General features: G+C 48.7%; 6 protein-coding genes across 6 annotated transcripts; 4 read left to right on the plus strand and 2 right to left on the minus strand.

The window, feature by feature from the left end:
- Positions 1 to 5,068: 5,068 nt before the first annotated feature.
- Positions 5,069 to 8,784, plus strand: ABOM_008469 (PH domain protein; the record flags this gene model as incomplete). Its single annotated transcript, XM_022535598.1, has 4 exons — positions 5,069 to 5,084; positions 5,159 to 5,494; positions 5,551 to 5,705; positions 5,773 to 8,784. 4 exons carry the CDS (start codon positions 5,069 to 5,071, stop codon positions 8,782 to 8,784), a joined length of 3,519 nt encoding a protein of 1,172 aa, XP_022386683.1.
- A 1,265-nt stretch (positions 8,785 to 10,049) lies between these two features.
- Positions 10,050 to 11,493, minus strand: ABOM_008470 (retrograde cargo receptor ERV46; the record flags this gene model as incomplete). Its single annotated transcript, XM_022535599.1, has 3 exons — positions 10,050 to 10,986; positions 11,052 to 11,232; positions 11,301 to 11,493. The coding sequence occupies 3 exons, from the start codon at positions 11,491 to 11,493 to the stop codon at positions 10,050 to 10,052; spliced, it is 1,311 nt and encodes a 436-aa protein (XP_022386700.1).
- An 898-nt stretch (positions 11,494 to 12,391) lies between these two features.
- ABOM_008471 (mRNA export factor mexA) lies at positions 12,392 to 14,622 on the plus strand (the record flags this gene model as incomplete). The annotated part of the gene is made up of 3 exons (XM_022535600.1): positions 12,392 to 12,934; positions 12,994 to 14,517; positions 14,575 to 14,622. 3 exons carry the CDS (start codon positions 12,392 to 12,394, stop codon positions 14,620 to 14,622), a joined length of 2,115 nt encoding a protein of 704 aa, XP_022386701.1.
- A 693-nt stretch (positions 14,623 to 15,315) lies between these two features.
- On the plus strand, positions 15,316 to 18,030 carry ABOM_008472 (putative GARP complex subunit Vps53; the record flags this gene model as incomplete). The annotated part of the gene is made up of 3 exons (XM_022535601.1): positions 15,316 to 15,388; positions 15,464 to 17,259; positions 17,317 to 18,030. 3 exons carry the CDS (start codon positions 15,316 to 15,318, stop codon positions 18,028 to 18,030), a joined length of 2,583 nt encoding a protein of 860 aa, XP_022386698.1.
- Positions 18,031 to 18,780: 750 nt separating this feature from the next.
- Positions 18,781 to 19,845, minus strand: ABOM_008473 (60S ribosomal protein uL10; the record flags this gene model as incomplete). The annotated part of the gene is made up of 3 exons (XM_022535602.1): positions 18,781 to 19,478; positions 19,546 to 19,615; positions 19,672 to 19,845. The coding sequence occupies 3 exons, from the start codon at positions 19,843 to 19,845 to the stop codon at positions 18,781 to 18,783; spliced, it is 942 nt and encodes a 313-aa protein (XP_022386699.1).
- A 426-nt stretch (positions 19,846 to 20,271) lies between these two features.
- On the plus strand, positions 20,272 to 23,373 carry ABOM_008474 (tRNA (guanine-N(7)-)-methyltransferase subunit TRM82; the record flags this gene model as incomplete). The annotated part of the gene is made up of 6 exons (XM_022535603.1): positions 20,272 to 20,699; positions 20,752 to 21,414; positions 21,470 to 21,819; positions 22,146 to 22,238; positions 22,294 to 22,335; positions 22,433 to 23,373. 6 exons carry the CDS (start codon positions 20,272 to 20,274, stop codon positions 23,371 to 23,373), a joined length of 2,517 nt encoding a protein of 838 aa, XP_022386696.1.
- Between the last annotated feature and the right edge of the window lie 53 nt (positions 23,374 to 23,426).

A 23,426-nucleotide genomic window follows, 5' to 3' on the forward strand; every position in this document is an offset into this window, starting at 1 on the left:
ACTCAAGTAGCAAAATAACACATACTTTTGACATGGTGCTTGAGAACAGAGAAATGGAATCTTCTCTCGTGAGTCCTCTATTATAATCACCAGTACATACTATTAGTAGTGATGGGAGGTAAATTGTCTTCGTCAATTCTACTGGTTCTAGTACCTGTGACTTTTCTTTGGAACAAAATACAGTGGGAATTTTACTCACGATCAGGGCAAGCCACACTATCCTGGTATTTTATGGTCAGGCAAGATCAGCGGCGAGCTTATGAATATCTAGTTATCCAGCCTCGAATAAATACAGTAGTAGATTTCTAGTGCAATGTTATCATCAAGGATAAAGGACTAAAAGTATATAGATTTTGATCGCTTCTTAGAATGTACTTTTCACCCCATCAGAGTATTGTTTTCCTCTTGTTTTGTGTAGTCTAGATGTGATATTCATTTCCAAAAGCAGCAATGTGGCTGATCTTCTACTAGTATTGTCTTGTACTTCTAATCTGACCTAGTATTACCTTCAACTCATAGCTATGATGCTAATAAACTGTACTTTCGATTTGAGTACAATGACGAACAGTTTGCAGATTCGACCTTTGGACGATCTTTTTTTTGTGGTAATCATAAATGGAACGGTTGTGATAAAAAAATTCCGTGCACTCCTAAAGGGATGTCAATGGTGGAAAAGGCTTCACAGGATGAAACTTTACAATATTTAGGGTCAGACTCTTTCAGTTACTTCTCGCCCTTGGTCGAATCCAATCACCTGTCTTGAAGTTGATGTTGGTTTTGCACTCACGCAGCACAGAGGGATAGCCACCCGATATAGAGAACAGACATATCCAACTCTTTCCCCGATGATGATCTTTCGGATGTGATATATCACCTGTCATTGAAGAACGAGGTGGGTCTGAAAAGTTGAACGGGTCCGAGCTTTCTGATAGCAGTAGTTGCTAGGTCGAGCGGTGTATTCTACTCGAAGTTCTCGTTAAACTTCCTCGCTATACGAGATAGGTGGAGATTTGCTGCCATGTCAGTGCTTAACGGTGATATAGAGTACGTATTTAGACTATACAAACAGTACCAACGATAGATGTCGTCGCAAGGGCGTAGCGGACACCACGCATCGCTTTCCCTGCATGAAGCCATACATTGTGATTCATATTTTTTCAACCTTTCTATGTGAGCACCGAACCCATCGTGACAGGTGAGTAGCATATAGCAGGGACGGTCGATGACCAACTATACATGCCTTGCATGGAGATACTAAATCAGAAGTATTTACAGGAAACATAATCACCTCGAGCATGTAGAAGGAGTATATTAGATTATAATCATCTGTCCCAGGTCTCACTGGTAAAAATATATATATAAAGACGTTTGTTGTGTTTAGAGCTTTGGGGCCCTTTGTGGTATCGCAGAGAAGTACTTTATCAGGGGTCTCACAATGTTGGCTATTCACTCCAACCAGGAGATTGTAAATGCTTAGGAAGAGCAAGTCATGGTCAGCCGTGTGATACGTAGGTAGTATATGAATGAGCATGATGCAGAGAGATTTAGCGGCTAGTAGTCGCCAGAAGCCTGGGTAAGGGCATAAATTTGGAACCCTTCGAGTATCAATAAAACGACATAATAAATCTGAGACAGATTATGAAGTACTGTGCGCCGTTATTCCGGGGAAGTCCAGGAATATATTGCAACTGGGTCCGAGTGAAGTACGTGTAACATGCATGTATCTCTACTACTAGTACTCCATGGTACTAGTATGTACAGCGACCCTGTTAAGAAGCACGTGGATCCCCGGGGCCACAGGATACGTCGTGGCCAATCTTGCTTGGGAGTACGTAAGGCTACTTCTTTGCATACTGGGTCGCTTGACATTTTTCTAGGTGCCAGTTTGGATATCATCAACGCGGAGTCCAAACTGGGGAGAGGAGCAACATCTCGCTTATCTGATCGTCATCGAACGTGAGCGACTTCACTTACTATGGTAGTATACGATTGAAATTGCGCAATTGATGAACTGTCGATGGGGCAGGGATCTTGTAACATCCAATTGGCTTGAGTTTAATGTAAGTAACTTAAAATGGATCTACTAAGTATATCTCACCTAAAGCTTTGTCTATCATGCGCGAAAGCTACGACGATTTTCTTTTTTTTGTTGGTGGCTGGGGCGGGGTAATATGGAGAGAACAACCCTAAGAGACAGAGGTCTCCACTATACACGATCAGACAAACGGAACAGACAGCGAGACTGTAACCTGTTAGCTCGGGAACAAAGCAGGAAGGAAAGGCGGGAAAAAACAGCAATCCATTGCAAGGTAACGAGGTGAAAGGAAAGCAACCAACATTACGTGGAGAGCATGAAGTACGGTCAACCAAGGTCGTGGGATCCAGCTCCTCCACTTGCTGAGGTCATATCTGCATCGAGATGATCCTTTTGAGCAACGATCGCTGGCCGGAGTGCGCGTCAAGGCCGACATTCCATCCCGGCCGGTCCGCAGGTTTAACTTAAGCGTAGCAGATTCCCAGGGCGGTGGACCTCATACTTTATGTCGTCGTTGCAAATTGCCACAGTGCGCTACCAGCACGTTGTACGCTGTGCCGTCCATGACTTCTTGTCGGCCGGAGAGAACTTTCTTACGATAATACGGACGGTAAAAGTACAAACATACATACGGTCGGACCTATCTAATTAGGCAAAATAGTTAACTAATGTCAGGAGAGACGTGGCTTGTCATCAACATTGAATATATGTTATTCAATGTACTCCGTACAGAGGAAAGGTAATGTTTCGACGGCATTGAACAAGGTATCCGTGGATGCGGCCAGGTACCTTATTGAGGTACGGGGCCTTTTATGTGCCACACACAATCTCCTGGCTGTTCTGCAAGTTGAGATTTAATTGCCACTCGGAGTAAAGGGGTGAAAAGGAGGCTGTCAAAAGGGGAGGGGGTCGAATACAATAGTTTTAGTCTCTAATAAGAATACCTACTTAATATAAATAGCGCTGCATAGTGCCATATTAGTTTTAATGGGAATGTAACCTCCTCCGAAGCACTTGATGTTGTGGCACAGAAGGGATGTGGCAGTGCGCAAGTTCCATACATTGTCTGTCCACTTGGGCAATCATGGTATTTGAAGAGACTGGATACACAACCCTTACCGAGTACAAGCAAATTTACCAGGCCACCCGGGTTACCCCATTCCATCCAAGCCAAGTGCACTGACTACTAATGAGAAAGGGGAATCCTCGATACTAACGACTTAGTAGATATTAGGTGGCCAAACCGATCTTGGCAGCCAAGCCTACGCTGTTTCTCCTCCTCGCCTGTAGAAGGGCGAAGACCGAATAATATGGTAAGGCAAAGAAGGGACGGAACAGGCGCCCGTATCTGTACTGGTACAAAGTAGTCATGTAGTAAGACATGCAGGTCTTAAGTTACTATATTTGGGTTGCAAGAGCGATTTTTGCATTTCTCCGAGTACTCGATTTGGATTTTATAGGCCCGGGTCAATGGCGACAAAACCCCGGGGGGGGGGGGGGGGTTGGGCAGTTGGCCCAGGATACACATACCGTTTGAGATTCGGGGATAGGAGTTACACCTCTGTAAGTGTATATATCATTGGGTGACAGAGTCTAAATTGTATTGATAGTCATCCTGGACCCTCGGTATTCATTGGGTTTTATTTTATTTTATTTTTTTATTTTTTATCTGTGGATGCTAACCTGAAACTGAAAGGAGAGATCGAAAAAAGAAAAGAAAAAACAGAAAGCCTCCTATGAAATTGGTGGGACATGCAGCGTTCTCTGATCCACGCCGATCTTGTTTGATCAATTCGGGGAAGACCAGCAGGGATGATACGCCTTTTTTTTTTCTCTCTTTCTATTTTCCAATTTTTCCCTGTTGGATCTTAAATTTTTTTTTTCCTTTTTTTTTATGTTGAGAAAACAGCCACACATGCGATGACGCCAGCCGCTACCTTTCGGTCTACCCAATCTATTAAAATAAAATAGAATAAGAAATAAAAATAAAATAAAAAATGTTTAGCGGGGACTGAGCCTAGAACCACTCCGGTACGGTAAATTCCATGTATTAGCAATCGAAAGTGGTACTCTGTACATTCATGCAGGCTGCCAATGGATGAATAGTATGTAGGTACATGTACTAAGTGCTTTCTTGCCTCCGTCGCTCTTTTTCTTTGAGAAATTCCTAGGATCCTGGCAACTGATCTTTAATCTTGAATTCCCTCTCCATTGACGTAAATCATGAATAAGTTATGATCTGTTCACCACTGACTCGTTGATTGCATTGCATTGAAAAGAACAGACCCGGTAACAAAACAAAGAGTGCTTCTGTTCCAATTCAAGACCCATTGGTAATTGTGTTACACGCTCACCTCCAGACCCACGTTTCTTTGGTTCGTTTGGATCAGTTTGTAGGAGAAAGGTATCATCATTTCTTTCTACTCTCTCCTCTTGTCGGTTTCTGGTCCGTTGCTCTCTTCCCTCGCTACTTTCGCTTCTTGTCTCTCGCTTGCTTTCCTTTCCTTTACATACTTACGTCGCTATTATCTATTCTTGTCATCCATCTCTTCTTTTCCTACTGGTTGTTGACATCTCCCTCTACCCGCTACCTTCCGCTGGCCAACAGAAAACTGAGACATCCCAGTGTTCAAGTGACTACAGTCAGGCGCTTGCAGTCCGACACCTTGCGCTTCTCCCTCGTCGCCATTCCCAGTTCTTTGTCTGCGGCTTATCGTCATTCGCTTGTGTGGAAGTTTCCAAGGAAACCTCATGGGAGACTGTCTCTCATACCTAACTCGCAAGTAGTGTCGGGGGACCCTGATATTTGGACGTTATCTCCGTGTGGGAGAGATTCGGGTTCACCGACAACGTCGTTTTCCATACTAGTCCCTTTACCTTTCGTTCTGTCCACCCGATCTAAAGACGACTCGGCTCAGTTTCGTCGTCTAGCCACGTTCCCTGTTTATCGTGCGCCAAGCTTGATATCAGGACGACGTGGGAGTTGGTAGCCTTTCTACTTGCACTTCTATTCATACATTACATTTCGACAATATGGTTCGCTCGCGTGGTGAGTCAAATAGCCCCTCGTCCCTCCTTTTTAGGAATGTGAACGGCGACGGTTAACGCCCCTTGCGTTATCAGTGCTATCATTCATATCAGCAATTGGTGGCTCGTCCCGCAAAGATCGTCCTGAACAACGTCATCGGGCATTCTCAGCTTCAGTCGTCGGGAACACGCCTCCGTCAAGAGTCGATACAGATCCACCCTCCCCTCAAGATGCTTCACCAACAGGACTGTCGTCGAACGACCGCCGGATATCGCGGCCTGCGTCAACGATCTTCTCACATGATCCTCCGTTCATAGAAATCTCCCAAGATACCCCTCCAGAGCTCCAGCCAATCTTCACTTTCCTCAATAGTCATGCGAATAAGCTGTACCATGAAGGTTATTTTCTTAAATTGAATGATTTAGATAACCGTGAGTTTTCGGGAAGTATTGGTGGACCAGAATCGCGGCTAATGAATAATGCGCAGATGGCCGACCATGTCCTGATCGACAGTGGGTGGAATGCTATGCACAACTTATCGGGACGGCTCTTTCACTATGGGATGCTGCTGCGCTGGACGCAGCGGGTGAAAAAGAAGGCCCTCCAACATTTATCAACCTGGCGGATGCGTCCATCAAAGTGGTGAGTCTACAATATCTCCGGAACATAGCCTTAAGGTTTCGCCTTGACTGATTTTGCGGCACCGTAGATCGAGACACTACCTACACGGAACTCAGAGACGCCGGCGGTGAAGAATGTTCTAAGTATCTGCTCAGCGGGTCAAAATCGATACCTCCTGCACTTTAACTCCTTCCATTCCCTGATACAATGGACTTCAGCTATCCGCTTATCCTTGTTTGAACATACGTCACTGTACGAGGCATACACTGGCGCAATCATTGCAGGAAAAGGGAAGGGCCTGAACGGTATCCGCACCATTCTCGAGCGCAACCGCTTCAAGCATGAGGATTGGGCTCGTGTGAGATTCGGGGCGGGGACACCTTGGAGGCGGTGTTGGTTTGTTATCACCCCTCCAAATGAAAAAGAATTCCAAAAGGCGCAGAAGTCCCTTAAGAAAAAGTCAGCCTATGACCGGGCACCTAAACTGGTCACAGGAAACATTATGTTCTATGAGACGAAGAAAACGAAGAAAGCAAAGCCGATTGCAACAATCACCGATGCCTACAGTGCTTACGCTATATATCCTCAGTCCGAGGCGCTGATTGACCAATCCACCCTGGTAAAGATTGAGGGAAATGTCACAATTCATTCTCAGCAACAGTCAAGTTCGGAAGGGTTTGTTTTCGTCATGCCAGAGTCACACCCAGCCGTGTCTGGTTTCGAAACAATGATACGGTTCCTGATGCCCACTTTCGACACTTTCAATCTTTACGGACGCCCTACCCGTCTAATTGCCGCTACGAATCACATTAAGAGCATTATGTTCGCGTTCCCGAAACAGCGGCGCTATGGCTATCTGGACATCTTGGACATCGCTAATTTGATGCAAACTGCGGGTAGCCAGAATTGGAGTGAGGCAGAATGGAGGAAGCAGCTGAAGGAGGCGACCGCACGTCGCATGGCAGCTGCTGGCAGCAGAACAAGCAGCATATCCAGCAAACCACGTTTTCGAGCAAGTCTTCCAAGTCGCCACAGCAATGTTCACGCTGGACTTCGTCGAAACGAGACCTTCCCGGAGAGCGAAGCTGGCTACAATCAGTCCACCGATGCGATAGTTCACGAGGAGCCTGACAGTGCAGATTTTTCGCCAACCTATCATGCACGGGGTACTTCAGATACAGCTGGGCTGTCAGCTATCAGAAAGCAGGCACAGGCTTCTATAGTCGAGAGCTCTCCGTCTTCTTCGGCGCGTGACTTAATACAGGCCGGGAACGAACGTCCTAGTACCAACGAGTTCAACGATCAGAGCAGCTCTGATAGTGATTGGAGACAACGTGTAGATTCTCACCCTGTACCTGAAGCTGAAGCTATTCGAGAACATTTCCGGGAGCCTTCTCCTCCCTCACCCGTCTCCAATCCCCCGGCTTTCACTCATGGACCAGGCGAAATGCCCTCAGCGCGGCCTCACCCGTCGCCAGATCTGAGGAAGGCTAATAACAGAATGTCCAACGCGACCCTTGCGCAGCTTGCTGCTGCTTCAGGAAGGATGAATCTGCTCGGCGCCTTTGAAGGCCAGGAAGTCAGAGAGACTGATGATGAAAAGCCTCAAACTCCGACTCCTACCGATTCTTATAAAGCTGAGTTTGAGATGCCAAGTGTTCCTTCCCTGTTATCGGAGTCGAGTGACAAGAGAGGTAGCCCACAGGAACAGGGCCCACCAACACCGGAGCATAGGACCAGTGTATTCGGTCCTCCTCTAGAGAGGCTAAACGAGAGCAACCTTCACATTGATACAGGAAAATCTGTCAGGAGAAAGCCAGTCCCTGGCCAGCAATACAAAGACTCTACCGTATCAAGCCCCATTGAACCTAGCTTTGATGATCTCCGCCATACTGTTGACGAAGAGGCCTTGAATCGTGTCAGCTCTTACCAACCGTCTTTCCCTTCGCCTGTTAGGGAGCGCCACCAGGAGGACGAAAGCGTTTATGATGATGAATCCACGACCTCCCCCGACTACGCCAGTACGCGTGGGTCCGTCTACAGCAAACGTTCTACTAAGTCGATACCTAGACCGAGAATGGGCGTAATGAAGACCGTTGGAACGGAGCCCAGGAAGGATTTGGTTATTGGCGATGCTCACTATTCCGTCGACCAGGCATCGCAGAAACATAACCCTGATATCCCCAGTGTTGATTTCGGTCCAACGATGACTCTCATGCCAACGACTGGGCGTCCGACTACTTCCGATACATTAAAGAAGCTCGGCCACCAGAGGAGTGACTCGGAATCTACCGAAAGACAACGATACCCTCAGATGGACCGTGGTCACTCAAGATCACCAAGCCAGGATGAGTTTCGACGAAGTGTCTTGTGGCAGCCTGGCATGGCCGCCGCGCGTCCAGTCACGCCTGGTCTCACTCCAGAGCAGTTCGTGCAGCAGCGTGCAGCACCCAGCCCACCACTCCATGTACATCACCGGACTTCTTCTGCGACTCCAACAACCCCACCGGCACGGCCTGTATCCGGTGATTGGATGACTCACAACCGATCTCATTCTCAAATGAGTATTGGCAGAGACAGCCAAGGGCGACCACGTTCTCGCGGCGCCAATAGCATGATCAACTATAATGATATCTCGTCTCACCTTTCTGCTCGAGAACAGGAACATGTGGCTCGGATGACAGGTTCATCGTTCTTCAATCTCAGCAGTGGGAACCAAAAACAGCAACAACCGGTTAACCCAATGGGATTAGTTGGTGCCATTGATGCTCGGGAGCGTGAGAAGAAGAGCATCATGGAGGGAATGTCGTCTCACATGGTGCAGCATGCTATCGCCCAGCGTCAACAACAGTGGCAGCAGCATCCGATAGCCCCGGGCAGCTCCTATGGCATCCAAAGTGGTACCCCTAATAGTGTTTACAATATCCCAGCGGCGAGCCACACTTGGGATGCCCTCAATCAATCGTACCGACCCGAGGAGCCCCGACGCCAATCTTGGTATGGGCAACTTCAAACCCCGCAACCTCAGGCGTATCAGCAAAGCCAATATTTCGGCCAGCAATCTGGTCAATTTGCCAATGCGAACGCCCTGCATTATTGATTTCTCTCATTTACCTTTCTACCCTACTTCTTCCATTTAGGATTAACATATTGACACCGTCTCATTTGTACTTTTTTGACCACCCTGAGAGCCGTCGCTGATTTCTTTTTGTTTTATGTTACCCCTTTGAGTTTTTCTTCCTATCCTTTTGATGCGTCCTAGAGCTAGACTTTTGAATCTCCCTCCTGCTCGGAAAAGAGTTGCTGTCTTCCTGGATTCGGTCTTTTACAGCAGTCGCATCGTGCATTTAATGGAGTTGTGAGAATGGGTCTGGCGCTTGGGTTCTTGCTTCGTTCACAAATCGGTCATTGCTCATCAATTATTAGCGATTTTCCCCATGCGATGAAAGGTTCACCTGTTGGGAAGGATCTTTGCTATCTCTATTTCTCATCTCACTCACTCTCTTTTATTTTCTTCTTCGTCTTCTTTCTACTTCTTGCCATCTATATGCATGTAAATATGGGCCTATAACATTTACTGAGCGAGCACAATGCAGGTAGACGATGGATCTCTGCTGAATATATCCTGCGTAGTTCTTTTGACTGATAGTGAAGCGATATTATGCTTCGTACCCAACTCTTGGTACTGGAATTCCGAGACAACATTGCCTTTAGTCATGCAGTTATAACGAACGAGCGAGCGCCTTAGATCAGTGACTTACTCGGTCCAAGGAACCTGTTGCCCCATTTCAGGATCCGGCTGGTTTCCATCTCGATCGAACTCATATACAATCTTGATCTCGATATATCGCACCCTAGATCGAAATCGAGGCCGAGTAGTAAATGACGGCGCTAGGGCCTGGACATGTATTGTCACTTGAGAGGGATTGTTAGAGGTCGGTGGGGGCTGATCGGGATTTAGTGCTTGGGTTTTCGTATAAACTATTCCGTAGATATGAAATAAAATGGCCTACTTGGGCTTGCTCTGCCTAGAGATAACTTGGGTAACCAAAAAAGATGCCATCTAGTCTTCCAGAATTGATAACATTCAATTGGAGGGGCACCGAAAGACTTGAGATACAAAGATGCCAAACACCAAACACTTGCTGCTAAGTATATCACAATATGCACATGGACCCAAACGCCTTGACTGTCAAAATTTCCCCTCCAAACCACCCCCCCCCCCCCCTTTGTTCTTGGGCTCTCTGCTCCAAGCTTCAATGCTCTTATAATTTCTATAGAGGTATGTATCAAAGAAAAAAAAAAATTCTTCTTTTTTTACCTTCTCGGTTCGGGAAGGTCCAGCCTCGCTGTGGACACTCGTATCTAACTCGAATGAATCTTCTTAACCCTCAGAGCACCCTCGTATAGACCACGGTCTAGGGCAGCCGCGACAGTAAGCGTACCACCGATAATGGCGCAGACACCGGTTAAGAACCCAGTGAAAGTCTTGGGCCGTGCCTCCTTGTTAATAACCTTCATGGGGGAGATATCGTAGTTGAAGAAAACACCAGGGATGCCATTTGCAGCATGCAAACGCTCCTTGTGACCTTCATCGCCGGCGTCGCCGCCCCTCAGAGACCGCTTGTGGGAGGTCACCGAGTACTGGTGTGTTTCGATGCTGCTCTGAGAGCCGTATGCAATGCCATGGGTACCCAGTGGAGAATCCTCGTAGGCGCTGTGGACGGCTGAGGAGAACAATGGATCCCAACCCAGCGGCAAATAAGAAGTCGAAACGACCTTGACGAAGTACATAAAATTATATGCGGGATCGCTAGTCTCCTGCTGGGTGCTATCGAGCGGGTTGGTGTGGTGATGGTCGGTCCATTGCCAGCGATCCGACAACTCATCTGGCAACTGGGGACCAAACCGAAGCTGATGGATGATATGGGTCATGGTGTGTTTCTCGGTGTCGGCAAGGTCACCCTCGAAGTAGTTCTCAAGATCATGCACATGGACATTTCCACTCGTGAAACTCCGGCCCGGTGCGATGTGGAAGTTTCCGACCACCTTGTTCACGCGGAGGACACCTTCAAGACGGCAACCCTCTCGGCGCTGGGCGTCCAGACGTTGCGCATAGCCCTCCCGTTCGCATTGTTCAATGTTTTCACCCTTTCCGAATGCCCATTGTTGTTGTGCATAAGCCTCTCGCACCTCCTCACAGGTGTTACAGCACCGCTTCTCGCCGTTAGGCTCTGGGACTCCGCCGCAGTCGCCGCAGTAGTTAGGATCGAGATGCTTCGCCGCTTCTTGCTCCGAGTGACTGCATAGGACGTTTATAAGCCAAACGGCTCGTCTAAAGTGGCGAGATAGAAAAATTTTACTTACAGTTCCAGGGCTTTGACATCAATGACGTGGCCGCCCTCTGCAGGAGAACTCAGGCGTACCTTGTTGATGCCATGCGCTACGCCGGTCTGTTGCTCACCAGAGACATCCATTACATCGAGGGTAAGAAGCTCACATGGGAGCCGGGGGAAGGTCACGTTTAAATGGATCTCCATTTTCTCTCCTATACAGTGAAGTTCACAGGACTCGGTCAGCCTCCCACTCCAACACCATGATCTGTTTAGCTCTTACCTCTCGACTTATCGACTACTAACTCAGGGAGCACCACCACCCGCCTGTAGTCTACCCATTCTCCCCACACAAGCCATAGAATAGCCAGCAGAGAGGCTATGGTAATGATCCCGCCGGAGGTGGTGCGAATGCGAGCATCCTCAACCGTCTTGGCGAAAGCATCGAGCCTCGTGAATCGCGATTTCGCAGGCATCTTTTCGATCGCTCAGCGACCATACGGAAAGGCTACGATAGCCGTAAGGAATGTAAGGGAATTCCTTCAAATCAATTGAAGGAGAGGTAAGCGTTCGGGGGAACAACCTCTATCGGACAGATTAGAACCGTATATAAAGTGGACAAGGTGGCCCGAGCCCAATCGAGTGCTTTGTCTATTACAAACAAAACAATAATTGACTAACTATTAAGAAAGAGAGGATCTGGCTTACCAATTGGTTGAATTCTAAGGTCGAGGAGACCGCCAGTGACAAGCAGATCTGGAGAGTCTTGGACTTTCCCTTGCGGTTCCTGACTTTTGGCAAAGCTGTCCTGATGATAGATTGCATGCATATAATACGAAACTAAACACTTAATGGAACAGCAATCGTCACGGGTAGCGTAATTTACTCCACCCAATTGGCGGCATCGGTATCGTGTATTACCGATTGAGTGCCAGAGGCCAGACTGCAGTCCCTGATTGGCCACAGGGGGCCTCCACTTCATGGGTGCCTGGTAGGCTATCACGTGGATATGCAGGCAATCCACCTCTTCAGTCCTCACGTGACATGACTCTTTTGATTCACGTCACTTTTTCCGCTTGACTTTCTTCTGCCTCATACTGTCCCCTCAAACACCTCACCCGCGAGGTTTGGCTTAATCCTACTTCTTCCATTATATTGAACACCACTGTCTACAATATCTACTTTACCTCTCTTCCTATATCTAACTATCTTCTCTATTGCATGCCGATTAGATCGACCTGAATTTCAGGCGCGCAGCGCTAAGTCCGCCTGAGAGAAGAAAAAAAAGAAAAAGAAAACTATACCAGCCACTACTCTACCCTCGTTACCTACCATTCTCCTCACATTCCGAATATAATTACCACTGCGATCAACATGAAAGGAGGAAAAGGCTCCCGAGGCCGCTCAGGCGGTTCAGATCGCGGGGGTATTCGCAAGAAAGGTGGAGCAAAAAGGGTCGATCGAGATGGTGATTTGGCTATGGACGCAGGCTCTACTCAAGGCCGTGTAAAGAAGGCGCGCGGCGATTCTAGCCGCACGGCAGCTACTGGACCACGGGTCCACACCCGCGATAGGGCACTCGACGCTATCCAAAAGGCTATTTCGAGCAACACAAGTTCTCAGGCGAATATCCGACAAGGTGGCCGAGGCAGCAATCTGGAACAAGTTAGCGTCCGAGGATGGAAGCAGAGCAAGGCAGCATCCAACCGCGACGGTGGTGTTGAAAGTCTAATCACCTTCCTCGAAAAGAAACTCAACTCATCCGACTCGAAAGCTGGCTCCCGCGCAAGGATCACAAAGGTATGTTCAACATCAGATTTGACGGTCACCGACATTATTTCGCAACGTCGTCCTCTCCGGTGTGTTCTCGTTTACAGGAGTGGTACCCCAGAACGACGATCGCAGGCTGTTTTTGGCGTTTGTTCCTCTGGATGACGGCGCAAAAAGGTCTCTTACGCCTTACTAACGTTCACTAGTCGCGGGTTGAAGGCGATACGTTCATAGTATCTATCCGGCCGGAGTTGTTGGACAGGATGTTAAAAATGAATGGTTTCAGTTTTGCAGGAGCACCCCTCACGATTCAGACATATGATCCGTCCGCCAATGGAATGGACCAAACGATGTTATCCGAAGTATCGCGGAGCAGTGGCGCCCCCTCGACCGCCGATACCAAATCTAAGATGACCGCGATCTTGAGCAAACGCTATTTTCAACAGCAGAAATTGCTCAACCTCTCTAAGCTTGGCAGCGACCCGGATCTGTTGGCAATGGGGATCTTCGATAGCACATCTACCGAATCCAAGTTCTTCCCGGCGTTGATGAAAGTATGGGAGATGAATTTTGATAGCTCGACAGCGCGACGCGAGGCTGTGGAGAGTGTCAGCCTTGCCGACAATCAGCTCGCCAATATAACGGTCGTCACGACATTGGCTCAGTCATTCCCCGATTTGAAGAATCTTGATTTATCGAATAATAACTTCAAAGACGCTCAGTCCTTAATTGGATGGAGGTGGAAGTTCCGAAATCTGGAGTTTCTCGACCTCACCGGTACCCCTTTCAGCGCGGATCCTACTTTCAAGGACACCATGCTTAAGTGGTATCCAAAACTTCGATTTTTGAATAATACGGAAGTTCGGACGGTGGAGGAAGTGGCTGCGCAGAAGAAGACACCGATTCCTGTGCAGGCGCCGCATTTCCAGGACGAATCTCAAATCGGAGAGAACTTTGTCAAGGCCTTCTTTGTTGGTTATGACAACAACCGTACTGACCTTCTGAACGGTGTATACGACAACAAGTCCACGTTCTCGCTGAATGTCAATACCACTGCTCCAAGAGCCCAGCAGAGCGAGACTGCGGCCTGGGATCCTTACATCAAGAAGAGTAGGAATCTGCTTAAGATCAATCATCTTCCTGCGAGGATGTCTCGTTCCTTTGTCGGTGCGGATAAAATCCGTGAGATGTGGAACACCCTTCCTCAAACACGACATCCCGACATTGCAGCTCACCCTGAAGAATGGCTTATTGAATGTTTCCCCATCCCTGGGCTACCTGATCCTTCCGGACAGAGCGCGACTGGCGTGGGTGGACTTATTATCATGGTGCATGGAAAATTTGAAGAGATCAATGGACCCAAGGTTGACCTTCGGAGCTTCGACCGGACATTTATCCTTGGACCTGGTGGAGGCATGGGTGGTATTAGGGTGATCAATGATATTCTTTGTCTGCGGGCCCATGGGGGCCATGAAGCATGGATGTTGGAGCAGCCAGTTGTCCAAACAGCCCAACCCGGACAACCTCCTGTCCAAGCACCGGTTGTTCCGGCCACTCCCGATGGTTACGGTATGCCGGCACCAGGCAAACCAGATGCCCAGGTGCAACAAGAACAGTTGGTCATGCAAATAAGCGCTAAAACGGGCATGACCCTACCATACTCTGAAATGGCGCTTTCCGGCAACGGTTGGAATTTGGACGCTGCTTTGAAGAATTTTGTGGAGCTCAAGGTAAGCCCTTCCAGCGCTTGGTCATTTTCTATGGAGGGTTACTAATTCCGTGTAAAGGCTCAGGGACAGCTACCTCCAGACGCTTTCCTGCCCGGAGCTGTCTAGTTCTTATCTGCTTTTTTACATACCCAAAATTTTTGAGTGGAGGAAGCTGTGGTGTTTGCTGGGAGTCTGATTCAACTATTATTGTTCTACTGCATTTCTTGTGTTTGCATGGCTTGGGCGAACGGTTGTGGGTTCTCTGACTTGTTTGAAAGATTTCACCGTATCACATTTATTGAATCTCGAGAGACGACGAAGATCATGTCCTTATAGATAGAAAGGGGAGGGGGATCCATCTGATCACCCCCGTGAGGTCAATATCACTTGCTGGGTCTGCTTCCAACGGGCCAGAAAAACAGCACACAACTTTCACAACTGCCTGTAGGAGAGAAAAAAAAAAAGAAAGAAAAGAAAAGAAAAAAGAGTAAAATAAAATAAAGTAGAGGTAAAGGGAAGATAGTGATATATGATATGGAGGGCGGCGGAGCTAATCTCTCGAGGTCAAGCTTATTTAGACCTATTTATACCTCCCTCCATCAATCAGCCGCGTTTGCGCTAAAGTTGGCTTTCGGCGTTTACAACTTCCCGGACTTGATCGCCAACTTCCCGCAAGACCACTTTTGTCCTCAGCCCTTCCTTGCTGTAATTTTTAGTCTAGCCCTCTAATCTCTCCCTCGTACCCTAACTGAATTGGTGGATGGTCCGGAAATCCCAAACACAGCATGTACTCTAGGTGTAAACTGGAGAACTAATGGAATGTCTACCACAACCTCCTCCTCCAACCACACGCCCTCCAACGGAGCGGCGGATCTCGATCCCCTCGACGCAGGTGAGGTGAACTTCTCAGACGAATCCGTGCCGATTGATTCCCGCTAATACCCAACTTCATTTCATTATGCAATAGCGGACTACGATCCAATTGACCACCTAAATGCTATCTTCTCTCACCCCTCCACGCTGTCCTCCGTCTCCCACGTTTCCCGGTCCCTCCTAGACTACGAAGATGAGCTGGACGACGAGATCGGCGCGTTGGTGGAGGAACAAGTCACATCCAATGCGGAAAGCGTCCAGCGCATACAGGCTGCCCAGGCAGATTTGACGGAGTTATTCAAGAAGATTGACGATGTGCGCGACCGCGCGTCCAAGACGGAGCTAGCCATCACCGAGATGACGGCGGATATCAAACAGCTGGACAATGCAAAGAAGAACCTCACGCAATCCATGACAGCCCTGAAGAGGCTGCAGATGCTGACGACGGCATACGATCAGCTCCGTGTCCTCGGTAAGACAAGGCAGTACCGGGACTGTGCTCAATTACTGCAGGCGGTTATTCAGCTGATGGCGCACTTCAAGTCGTACCGATCCATTGATCAGATCGCTCTTCTCAGTAGAAATGTGGCAGATATACAACGAGAGTTGTTGGAGCAGGTCTGTGAAGACTTTGAGCTGGCGTTTGCTAAGGGTGAAGTGGGACAACAGAGGCTCGTGCTTTCGGAGGGCTGTCTTGTTATGGACGCTTTGGGGGAGCATGCGAAGTCCAGGCTGGTGACCTGGTATTGCAATTTCCAGCTACGGGAGTATCGACAGGTGTTCAGGAATAACGAGGAGGCGGGGTCCTTGGACAACATTTCGCGGAGGTATTCATGGTTCCGTCGTATATTGAAGATCTACGATGAGGAATACGCAGCGATATGGCCGACCTCTTGGAGGGTTGATGAGATCTTGGCGAACATATTTTGTGAAGGAACTCGAGAGGATTTCAAGGGCATTCTTTCCCGGTCCGTGCGAAATGGGCAGACGATCGACGTCAACCTATTACTTTCTTGCTTGCAGGAGACTTTGGATTTTGAGCATACTTTGGAGCGGCGGTTTGTCAATCCATCCCGCCCGTCCACCGACACGTTCACCTCGGCTGAAGCACCTGTCTTTGGCCAGGCCATTTCAGAGGCCTTCGAGCCCTATCTAAGCGTATGGGTTGAAGCTCAAGATAAGCAGTTGGCTACCCTGATACCAAAATATCGACAGCAACCTATCAGACCGCCAGATGAGGAGTTCGATTCTAACATCGTCATAGCGTCCTCCACGGAGCTTTTTACGTTCTACAGACTCTCTCTACAGCAATGTGCGAAACTCTCGACGGGTGGGAGCCTTGCCGACTTGGCCAAAGTCTTCGCAAAGTATCTCGATCAATATGCCCAGCAAGTCCTCTTATACTATATCAGTGAGAGACCCACCGGCACTACTCCATCCAAGGTACCATCTCTGGAGGACCTCATTTCAGTTCTCAACACTGCAGATTACTGCTATACCACCTGCAATCAACTAGAGGAAAAGATCAAAGGAAGGCTCGACAAGAATTTGAAACAATCGGTTGATCTGCAGAGCCAGGCGGATTCATTCATGGGCATTGCATCTGCTGCTGTTCGGTGCCTTGTGCGGATGGTCGAGGTCGAGTTAGAGCCCTCCTGGCGAGAAATGCGCAATACACCTTGGAATCGACTTGAAAGTGTTAGCGATCAGAGCACGTATGTCAGTGAACTCATGACCAAGCTTAACGCCAAGTCCTCCGAGATCCTGCAGTTGCTGCATAAACAACAGTACGCCCGAGCTTTCGCGGATCATGTCGTAGAGCTGATATCAAACGTATTCGTTTCGAATATCTTTCAGTGCAAGCCAGTCTCGGAGACTGGGGCGGAGCAAGTAAGTCATCACCATCCCAAATCACAGTACAAAGTATTGACATCTAACTCTGAATAGATGCTCCTGGACGGATACACCCTCAAAACCGGCCTCTCATCTCTTCTACCAGCTCCCGCTCCAGCAAGCTTCGCGAAGCGTGTCAACAACAGCTTCATGAAGATCGAGACTCTCCTCAAGACCCTCCAAGTCCAACCATCGCCTCCAGAGGCTCTAGTACAAGCATACTTGATCCACATCAAGGACAGCAGCAACACGAACTTCCGCAAGATCCTCGAACTCAAAGGCATCCGCAGTCGACAAGAGCAGAACCAGCTCGTAGAACTCTTCCAGATCCACCGTGCATCAGACCGTCACGCGCCGAACCTTCAGCAAAGCAATCCCATTCTCACAGCCTTTCAAACCACCCCCGCTTCCTCTTCAAACCAAGGGCTGGGACTTGGAACCGCCGCCGCATCAATCGGTGCTTCCAACCTCCCCACCCGTTTCGATCCATCCATGTTGGGCTCTGCCATCATCTCAGCTGCCAAGGACGGTGTCGACCGATTCGGAACTCCTATGTCCTCGACTGGAAACCCCGGCGCAGGTGGTGCCCCAGGATCAACATCCACCACCCCTGTGTCCCCTGGCCCATTCGCACAACTACAGAGCACCGCCGAGAACGCTACTGCAGGCAACCTAAACGAAAATCTGAAAAATATTGGAAAGTTCTTCCGTCGGGACCTGGGTGGATTTGGTGGTCGGTTTGGAAGGAGTGGTGATGATGGTAACTGAAGCAAAGCTAACTTAGGCTTGTTCACTTCTTCTTGTCAGATAGTTTCGCATGTCTTGCTTGTCGAGTATACCAGTTTACTTTTTTTCACTACGACAGATATATACTCTACTTTTATATTGCGTGGTCATAGCGGATAGTCAGGTGCGATGTATGATACCGAATACTTAGATCATTTTTTTGATTTAACATATGATGCTATCTAAGTGTCTGAATTAGGATCCATAACCCCTGCACGACTCTTACCTAGCAGTATATTTCATCTGAGACAGTAAAAGATCCAGCTGGAGAGACTGGGCCCTCGCGCAGCAACACCGTGGTACTACGAATCCAACTCGCGAGACATACTACTACATCACATGTATCTGAATGATCTGCAATCACAGTTAGCAATCCATATTGCTGAAAAGTGTGTAAGATGAGCAAGATAGAAGGGAGGCGGGTCAGCAAAAAATTAGAGTGTTTGTTGTTGCTAGTTTTTGATCTTCAACGCCACAACAGTGACTACGAGTTAAAAAATATCATCATCCGCCAAGGAGTGATGTTCAGGGTAAAGGTAGTGAAGAGTTCAAGAAAGTATATGCTCACCTTAGGTAATTCAAGATAGTGGACCGTATGTCTACGTCCACATCTAGTTGAAATGATAACAAGAAATTGACCACGAGTTTGGTTTCATTTTTTCCAACCGTCAAGGTTGGCTGTGAATGTATCTAAAGCATGGTGGTCGTATCTCGCTCAATGAGACGAGAAGTTTAGTCGAAAAGACCGAAGCCCATGTCATCATCGGACTCCTCCTCCTCTTCCTCCTTCTTCTCCTCAGCAGGAGCGGCACCGCCAGTAGCGGCAGCAGCACCGGCAGCAGGAGCAGCGGCGGCGTACGCATCAGGGTTAGCGATACGGTCCTTGAGCTGCTCGATCTCGGGCCAGCTGATCTCGGTAGAGACAGCAACGGCGAGAACCTTCTTGTAGCTGTTGATAAGGTTGTGGATGACAGCAGGAAGGGTGGGGAATCCAGTGGCCAGAGACAGGCAAGTGACGGTCTGGATGGCGCTGCTGAAAGCGGCAAGCAGCTGCTCCTCCTCGATGTCGAGAACATCGGCACCGAAGGTCTGACCCTCCTGGTAGACCTGGGCGATGGTCATACCGTAGGTGAAGGGAGAGATGTTGAGCATGTTCAGCAGGGTAGCCTCGGAGGGACCGACCTTGCCGCCGGCCTCAACGAGCTTAAGATCGGTGGTAATTTCGATGGTACCACGAGCAATCTTGGTGGGGACACCGAGAGCCTGGAAGAACGAGGTCTTACCGGGTTCCATACCGGTGTTACCAGCAGGAACGAAGACATCGGCAGGAGCGATGGCACCAGCACGAGCAGGGGCAGCGACACGGTTGGCAAGGATCTTCTCCTTGGCGGCCTTAAGGTCACCGTTGGTGAAGATGAAACCAACGTTGCCTGTGACGTGTCAGCGATTAGTCCATGTATACTTTCGATGTCGCTTTATTTAAAGTGCTGTACTAACCCTTGACGTGAGGAAGGAGACGCTCGTACTCAGGGTTGTCGGTGATGAAGCCCTTGATGGCACGGCGAACCTGAAACAATGCGGTCAATTGCGGTGTCAATTGCTTGGGGATTTGGAGATACATACCATGGTGTTCTTACCCATCAGGACAACACCCTCACCACGGAGACTCAGACGAATCTCGTGCATCTGCTGAGAGCTGACATTGTCGACACCGACAATGAAGACCGTCTTGTACTCATCGAGAAGGTTCTTCAGCTTCTCGAAGTAAGCGGCCTTGGTAGCAGACTTGCCCCCCATGTCTCCTTATTTCGGTGAAGATAGGATGTTTAAGGGCAAGGGATAATTCTAAAAGTGTGTTGCTGTCCGATTTGAATCGTGACGTTGAAGATCAAAAGAATCAAAGGAACTTCGAAATTGGGGGATTTTGTTTTCTCTGTGGCTTCGGCTAGCGAGGCAGTCACGTGGTTCTCCGCCCGGCAGAAAAAAAAAATGTCCGCAGATAGGTCAGATAGGGCATGCGCGCGTGCATTTGGTGGTATACTTCTGGAGGGTTATGATATCCATTTAATCCTCCAATAAATTACTGTTTACGCAAGGTAGCTTATGTACTTTACTTGTCGCAGCACCACCATTCACTTTCGCTGCTGTATTTTCTGACGCCACAATATTCGTGGCCGAATCAGCCTTCGCTTTTCTAGCAATCTACGACCAATTATATAAGACATGGCTGCCAACTTCCAACTTCCATTCCAATGCATCCAATATCTGGAGAGACAGTGTGCAGAACCTCAGAGGCTGCTTATTGCGTCATCTGGGGGTAAGATTTACTCCTACACTGCAGAGACCGGACAGCGTCTCTCGTCTTGGCCGCAAGATGTAGATGCAAGCAATGCAAATAACCCCAAGCCAACTGAGACACGGACTGGATCAGAAGACCAAGCACCACCAGAGAAGAAGAGAAAGGTCTCTCTGTCCGAGGATGGACCTGCCGAAACTTCCAAATCGCCTGTCAAGACTCCGGCTTGGTCCAGCATCCCTATTTTAATTGCGCATTCGAACGGAGATTATGTGATTGCACTCACTGCAGAAGATAAGTGCATTCGTGTCCTCCGCTTGAAAGATGATGGCACTTTTGAACAACTAAGTGAAAGGTGAGTCGGTCCTGCCAACTAGACGGAAATTGTGTGCTCACCCTATCTGCAGATGTATGCCGAAGAGGCCCTGTAGTATCGTTCTTACTGATGACGGTAACACAATCCTCTGTGGTGATAAATTCGGCGATGTTTACTCGCTGCCACTTCTTCCCAGCAATGAGCCATATGTGGCGCCAAAGCTTCCTAATCGGCCAAAGGTACCTGCAGCAACACCCCTTACGGTGCATAGTAAGCGAAATCTTGAATCTTTGGAGCAGCAGCTGCGCTATGGTCAGAAAAACCCTACCGAAGAAAAGACCAGCCTGAATTTCCAGCATCAATTGCTACTTGGTCATGTGTCATTGCTCACGGGTGTTGCTTTTGCCACGGTGCCTCGGGATGATAATTCTGGTCAAAAGCGCAGTTACATCCTAACCGGAGACCGCGATGAGCATATCCGAGTCTCTCGCTATCCCCAGGCTCATATTATTGAAGGTTATTGTCTGGGCCATACTGCATTCATCACCAAGCTCTGCATTCCCCAATCTGCTCCAGAATATCTCATCTCCGGCGGAGGCGACGACTATTTGCTAGTCTGGAAATGGACCGAAGGCCGTATGCTACAGAAGGTCCCCCTAGTGGAGCAGGAATCAGAGACTACACAGGTTACAGTTCGTGGAATTTGGGCGACATCAATCGGTGGATCGAATATTGTTCTTGTTGCGCTTGATGGGTAAGTGGGAATGAGAGTCTAAGTCAATATCCTGCTTGTCTAATGTCCTCAATAGGTCCTCACAGCTGCAATGCTTCGTGCTCGAGTCCGATGGCACATTAAAAACACAGGGCCCAATCGAGATGTCTGGCAACGTATTAGACGTAGCCATCATGGAGAAGGACAGCACAATTGTTGTTTCTGTGGACTCTATCCGTGAAAAGGGCTCGACTCACGAATGGAGAGCCAGCCCAACAAGCTCCTCGAATCTAATTGAATCGTTCTGCGTGAAGCCGGGAACAGAAAACTTGGAGTGGGAGCCGGTCACAGAGTCGCTAGTTACCAATATTAATCTGGCCGGCTCCTCCGGTATTCCAGCAGATGCCGACACGAAGCAAAGAAAGGAACTCAACGAGTTGTTATATAGTTTGGGCAATCTGCGCAAGACGCACGGGGAGGATTACTGAGGAACAATCGGCCGCTGTAAATTCAAACTACTTATTATTTAAATAGTCAATTGGTTTAGACATACTTCAACCTTTTTTTTCGGCTTGTACGCCTTTGTATGATACACTTAGGGGTTTACGTACTTACTACCAATACTTACTACTACGTACTCTGGTATGTAGCCTAGCAGATGGAAGGGTTCCGAATTAGGTTGGGATGCACAAATGTACTGCGGCGGGCCGAGGCGCCGAGCGGCGGTTGGGACCTTGGTGCTAGAATTGCATGCAGTCACCCCTCTTCCCAAGGTCCCCTCTTCACACAATCCATCCTATTTTCCGTCAAGATGCAGGAACAATTCGCTCCATTGAAGAACGACCTTTTGCTGAGGGCCGCCAGAGGTATTTCCATCATAGATTACAACAGCCGAAATTGCCGCCGCTGATGTAATTGTAGGCGAGAAGGTCGAGCGTCCTCCGATATGGGTTATGCGTCAAGGTATATATGCTACGCTTCTGCTATCTTTCCCCAATGTAGTTTCATGCAGGCTGAAAGGGCCAGCCATTGCTAACTTTGTATTTTTCTCTACTTGTAGCTGGACGCTATCTCCCCGAATACCACGAAGCTAAAGGAGGTCGCGACTTTTTCGAATGCTGCCGCAGCCCGGAAATCGCCTCGACGCTGACTATCCAGCCTGTGGAACGCTATGCAGGGCTTATCGATGCCGCAATCATCTTCTCCGATATTCTAGTCATTCCCCAGGCTATGGGAATGCAGGTTGAGATGGTTGACAAGAAGGGACCCCACTTCCCCGAACCGCTGAAGTCGCCGGACGACGGACAGTACGAAAAAGTGATGCAGAAGCAGGTCGATGTTAAGGAGGAGCTTGACTATGTTTACAAGGCCATCCGACTCACCCGGCACAAGTTGCAAGGCCGTGTCCCGCTCATTGGTTTTTGTGGTGCCCCTTGGACCCTCCTGTGCTACATGGTTGAAGGTGGTGGAAGCAAGATGTTTGTTCAGTCGAAGACGTGGGTCTACAAGTACCCAAAGGAATCCCAGGCATTGCTGCAGAAGATCGCAGAGATCTGTGTGGAATACCTTGCACTCCAGGTCGCCGCAGGCGCCCAGTTAGTCCAGGTCTTTGACTCATGGGCCGGTGAACTTTCTCCGGCCTCGTTCAAGTCATTCTCGCTCCCATATCTGCGCCATATTTCTGCAAATCTGCCCAAGCGGCTGAGGGAAATGGGACTGGAGCCGGTGCCCATGACTGTTTTCGCCAAGGGCGCATGGTATGCACTTGATGACCTTTGTGAATCCGGCTATAACGTTGTGGGGCTTGACTGGCTACATGACCCAGCGGAAGCTAGGCGAATTGCGAACGGTCGGGTCACCATCCAGGGCAATGCTGATCCCGGTATGCTCTACGGCGGCCGTCCTGCCATCACGGAAGTTGTCGAGACCATGGTTAAAGGTTTCGAGAAGGGCAAGCAAGGATGGATTGCCAACTTGGGTCATGGTAATGACGTCCCATGATATTTAGGTTGATGAAACATGCTAATTTGCGCAGGCGTTACTCCATTTGTCAA

This window comes from Aspergillus bombycis (genome assembly GCF_001792695.1).
Source record: "Aspergillus bombycis strain NRRL26010 chromosome Unknown contig00079, whole genome shotgun sequence".
Lineage (NCBI taxonomy): Eukaryota > Fungi > Ascomycota > Eurotiomycetes > Eurotiales > Aspergillaceae > Aspergillus > Aspergillus bombycis.